This window comes from Aphis gossypii, chromosome 3 (genome assembly GCF_020184175.1).
Source record: "Aphis gossypii isolate Hap1 chromosome 3, ASM2018417v2, whole genome shotgun sequence".
NCBI classification, from domain to species: Eukaryota; Metazoa; Arthropoda; class Insecta; order Hemiptera; family Aphididae; genus Aphis; species Aphis gossypii.
This window is the reverse complement of record NC_065532.1, coordinates 3,746,011-3,752,010: the sequence shown is the minus strand read 5'-3', so window position 1 is coordinate 3,752,010 and position 6,000 is coordinate 3,746,011. Positions and strand designations below refer to the sequence as shown.

The 6,000-nt window shown below is 24.0% G+C and overlaps 1 protein-coding gene across 1 annotated transcript in view; it reads left to right on the top strand.

Annotated features, from left to right (window-relative positions):
• The first annotated feature begins 2,144 nt into the window (after nucleotides 1-2,144).
• LOC114131036 (retinal homeobox protein Rx3) overlaps nucleotides 2,145-6,000 on the top strand; it is a 16,626-nt gene continuing 12,770 nt past the window's right edge. Inside the window, exons 1-2 of the mRNA XM_050203937.1 lie at nucleotides 2,145-2,345; nucleotides 2,875-3,336. Coding sequence (XP_050059894.1) covers nucleotides 3,261-3,336 — 76 coding nt within the window. The 5' untranslated portion in view covers nucleotides 2,145-2,345; nucleotides 2,875-3,260. The remainder of the gene's footprint in view (nucleotides 2,346-2,874; nucleotides 3,337-6,000) is intronic.

Genomic DNA, 6,000 nt, shown 5'->3' with positions numbered 1-6,000 from the left:
CTAATTAAAAAATGTCTTTAATTATTTTTAATAGCATATTATGTTGTTGCTATTATATTTATAATAATAATAATAAATTAATTAAATGGACTTTTAAAATGTTTAAGATAATATAACAGAAAATATATATTTACTTTGTTATTAATGTATTAGATGTTTAGTTTTAATAATATTAGTACATTCTTTGAGTGCATAAGTTTCTTTAAATTAAATTTAGTTTGAAGTTTTTTCACATTTAATCATTATGTAATTAATTGTTAAATGACCGTTTAAAATAAATCACAAGTACACTATATTATGAGTAGTTATTAAAATGCATGAGAATATAAAATAAATTTAAGTAATACAACAAAATATTCTTTTTAACTCATTAAGGGGAAAAATCCCTTCGAGTGTAATAGGTTTCAATTAAATTTACGATTTCAACCCGAATAGTCGAATAGTAGCCCTTGCCCCTTGTTAGTATTGTTTTCACAAGCTATTCAGTCCCCTTATTAGAGCTATTATAATAGTATAATATAGGGGGATAATGGGATATATTGTAATACGTTAATCTGAATATGAACTAAAATACTTTATTAACCGTGATTTGGAAAAAATTCAAATTAAATGAGCTTTTAATACATGACAAATGACTTATATAGTTATATATCTAATTTTAAAAGCAAAACCTATAATCAAATTGAAGTCATATTTTTATTACAACCCAGTAAAATTCATACAATGTATTATTAATTATTATAGCATCAATGATAAATGAGTAGATCCCTATAACTTATTTTAACACCGTTTTCAGGTTTTCTAATAAAATAAATAAAATTAACTACAGCTAGACAAACATAGATCGTTAGTTGGAACTCCCAAAATATAATAATATGATAGCATTGAAAGGTTTAATAGGTAAGTTTTAATAAGTTTATCTAAAATCAACAACGTTTTACATTTGCACGGTTTCTCGAAATATTATTTTTAAACTTTCAATATCGTGATTAGGCTCATACTTATTAAACATTGGCATTCAGGGATGAAATATTAAAAAGTGAAATAATGAACATTTTTAAATAAAAACTATGTTTCTTCTTATGTTTTCTACAAAATTATGAATAACTACAACATAATATCAATTGTTCTATTCAAAATCATATAAGCAATACTCTATCTTACAATATATACCCCTGTGGTTTTGTACTATTGTCCAACCGAAGTTCTTTTTTTAATAGCTTCCGATGTCTAAAATAATATAATATATTTTAGTAGAGAAATAATTAACACGTGTAAAAATAAGTGGAATTTTAACGAATTTTAAGAAGTTAAATCTCAATAAAAACCACGTATCTATAAAATATCTTGTTGTGTATTTTAAAACTTCAATAATTAATATATAAATATATATAATTACATTATCAATATAAATAAATATTATGCATACAATATTATTACAATTTATACTCAAAACTCAATGATAGTAGCTTGTGCTAGTAGATACGTCTAACCGGTCTAAAATCTAAATAGCTTACTTTATAAGTAGTTAATATCTTTATTATTATTAGGTATTTTTTAATACATTATATTAATACATTAGTTTAGCATATAAATACTCTTCTATAATTTTACACTTAATAATGAATTTATTGAAATTATGATGTTTGGATTTTTTTAAAATAGGTACTTACACAATACACATTTATTATGAGTTTCACCGCTCATAAAATCACCCAAATAATATTGACGAATCCTTCTTTGGTATTTGCCACAGCCAAATTGTGATTACTTAACGAAAAATCATATTCTGTAATCATAATAACTAAAAAGTTATAGTTAATTCATTTCCATGGGCAGAAATCGTATACTATATTATATCCTCCTGATCATTAAATATATTATTACAATTTACATGTTATAGGTATTATAACTATTTATACTTGTAATAATTATTTTTATAAATAAAATAAGTATAATATAATAGATTACATAAACAATTATTATTATATATGATAATATATTATTAAAATTATTATATCGTTCCTCAAAAATATATATATTCATAACATTTTACAATAAATAATAACATTGTTAAATGTTTTAGTGTTTATAAATTAAAATATATAAGTATAATTATCAGAATGTTTTTTACATTTATTGGTTTAGTTATTTGTATACAATACAAGCGTGGTCCAATTCAAAAATACATATTAATTAAATTAAAAATAATTGATAAACATACTGGATAAAAGTTCATACGCAAAAATGACAAGTTAACATAATTTTGTCCATGAGTCGTCAGAAGAGGCAATCCAAGCTTTTGAAGTACTTATACCAACTTGCTATTGGATGGTTATCAAATGGTATTATATAAATTAATTAATTTAAAAATGTTTATGTCGTGTCAGATTTATTATTATGTCATAAAATATAATATTTAAGTACTTGATTAAAGTTCACTCCTACCATATCGACGTTGCTGTATGAAAAATTAACATATTATAACAATATATTATAAGAAAAAAAGTCAACAACAGTATAATAGAATTGAATACCTATTCAAATACACGAAAAAAAAAATTAAAAATAATGGAATAATTATCTTTAAAAATATGAACATTTATTAAATGACTATAAAATAAAAATTGCAAAATATTCTAATTTATATCCGAGATAGGTAATCCATTTTATGGAGTATGGATCATTATAATAATAAATAAATATTATAGTATTCGGTATATGTATTTTTACCGGGTGTTTTAAATTTTGTTCTAAATCGTCGTTTATTGATCATTGACAATTTTGTGGTAAACTGAAAGCATATATATTTAAATACGATTATTTAATTATTTATTATTCTATTATAAATGTATTGTTATCATATTATTATAGCGTTTTTCAAAACTATTAGCACGGTCATTATACGGGGCGCAGGGCACGTGGGTAGGGCGAAGTGCCCAATGGGATTGGCGACTGTGGCTGCGCGCATCCGCCCTTCATCCAAAACCACCCCAAACGGTTGGCCACGCGGGGGGTGGTTGAGGACGCGCGCGCCTGCCACCGGTCCCTTCAGTCTGGCAGCGCCGACACACCATGTGTCATTCAGTAGTCGCGATTGTGAGAGAAGACCCACACCAACGATCACGGTGAGAATTCTATGCTACACATTTAAAGTTACGATCACGTAGACGCAGTGATTGTTGCCGAAATCATCAAAAGTGATAAAATACTTATACATACAATAATAAAAACGGTTATATAATTTAATATTACACGATATGGATTCTACCAAATCGGCCAGGAACGTATACAGCATCGATCAAATTCTCGGAACTACGCATCCGTCCAAAAACGGTAAGACAATAATAATATTGTTCTTTATCGACAATTTATATTTTTGTTATCATAGTATGAATTAATAATTAATTTATAATAAACTGTATATTTATTAGTTAAATTTAATACTTAGTGCAAGTAAATTATATAGTTGAAACCAACGTGATAGACGTAGATCTTACTATAAATTCATTCGTACTGTTTATCTATAGTATTACTAATTACATCACATCCTTTTCACGAAATGGATAAAAACGCGTTATAGGTGTGTTAAATATATATATATTTTTTAATTTTATCAAATAATGTATATTTAATTAGGTAGTACTTATTATATTTTATATAATACCTGCTATTATAGTCAGGGCCGCAGCTAGGGGGAGGGGGCTAGGGGGTTTTTTTGCCCCGGGCGGCAAAATATATAAATTATTGGGGCTGAGTGATGGAAAGAGAGGCGCAAAATTAGAGCTTGCCCCTCTTAGAATAATGTGTGGCTGGGGCCCTGATTATAGCTCAGCTAAAAATGTAAATAATGCATAAACCCTTTCTTTTTTATTATTAAAATAAATTACCATTAGTTTGAAATAAAGTATAAATAACATCGATAAAAATAGTGTAGTAGAATATCAATTTAAAGTTCAGAGTCGTTTTATGAAATGAGTAGAAATTTCACATAGCGTATTACACAATATGAATAACTTTTTACGAAAATAATTACGGAATTTGTTCTGTAATCGTCCACATAAAAAAAATAATGATAATATACATGCTACATTTTTATAAATAGAAACATATTTTAAATCAATTTAACATTTAAACTTAAGTTATTAAATAAGTAACACTTTTAAATTATTAAGCTCGATTTAACTTTAACTAGTTTAACTAATAGTTATTTAAAGGAAATGATGCAATCTAGTAAATAATTAAATAAATTAATATATAATTTAAATTATTAATAAAAAAAAATTCAAAAATGCAATAAGGAAAATGCAGAAATCAAAACCAAACATAATACCTAATATTAAATAACCATTATACTCAATATGAACACAAGTTATTAAAATAAAAAGGTATATAAATGGGTACCACCTTGCTGTACATAAAGTGTCGATTGGGTATTATTGTTGTAATGGGTGTATTAAATTTGAATTCAATGATAATATATCATTTTATATGAAAAAATATTTTGATAGAAAACGGCCTATCAGCTTATAATATCACTACCTATGTATATTTCCTAATATGTTTTATTTTGGTATAGATATTAGAGTCTATTTAATTTTAATTTTAATATTATGGCAGGTTGATATATTTTGAATAATATAGTATTTAATTATTATAATAATATACATATTATACTATATTATAAAAATGTATAAAACTTGAAATTCAATTATATCTTTCTGTAAAAGCCGTAAAACAGTAAAAATAGATTCATAATATAAATAGATAGTATCTTAAAAAAATGTCATTGCATATAGTACAATTCAATATTCATAACGTTCATGAAATTCAATCAATAATATTATATACGTAAAAGTTTTAAATTTCCCGCGAATAATGTTTTTAAATTATCACAAAATAATTAACATCGTTATTAATTGTTTAAATAAGTAATTTTATCAAATTTGAATTTAAAACATTTATAAAAAGTAATTGCCATTATATATTTTTAAAATTATATAGTTTCAATATGAGGAATCTTAGATTAAATTTTCAAAACTTAGATCTAAAAATAAAATTTTTAACTACAAAATAGTATGCAATATTTATTTTTTCATATTTCCATACAGATATAAGGACTCATTTGGAATTTTATGTTAATTTTTCAATAATTTTGTCCAGCGAATAACATAAAGCCTTTAAACAACTCAAAAGGAGTTAAACATTTTGAAAATATTATCATATAATAAATATGATACTATAAACATTTTGAGAAAATATCAAGTACCTATACTATTAAAATGTTATTAGTTTTTAAATTACAATAAAAAAACAAAAAAAATTTGGAAACAAACTGTTGTTATAATATACGTAGGTGAATAATAAATATCTAATATTGTATAATATTCATAAAAATGTAATTTGGCTTCCCGGTTGAATATTTTTTATAAGTAAGTTGGAAAGCATATAAAAATAAACCTTATATTTATTCCAAGTAATCTTAAACGTAAACAAACATTAAGTATTTCTAAAGTTAGAATAACTTTAAGATAACGACAACTATAAGATTTTTACAATTTTTTTTAAAATTCTAAATTTAAATGTTTATTAAAAATTATTAGGACTATACACTTTAATGTATTTTAGTTAGAAAATGAACGATATTCTATTCATCTTATATTATATCTATATTTTGAATATTATACCATATACAGAAAATTTAAATTTAAATACTTTGTGAAACTTTCTGCGGTTATTTTTGTTAAATAAAATTTAGTGGAAATCTGAAAAAGCGTGAAATTCCCATTTTTTTTTTTGATTTTTTGTTTATTATTTCCAATTAAAAAAAAAATCTGAGAATTTTTAATTTTTATTTCTCCAAAGTACAAACTACATACAATTTTTTTTTCCTAAACCACCCGCAAAGTTGAAAATTGAAACATTTTGACACTTCTAAAGGTGATGACTGATGACAAACACAAAAATAAAAAATATAACCTATTACGTTTATCGTTTTGC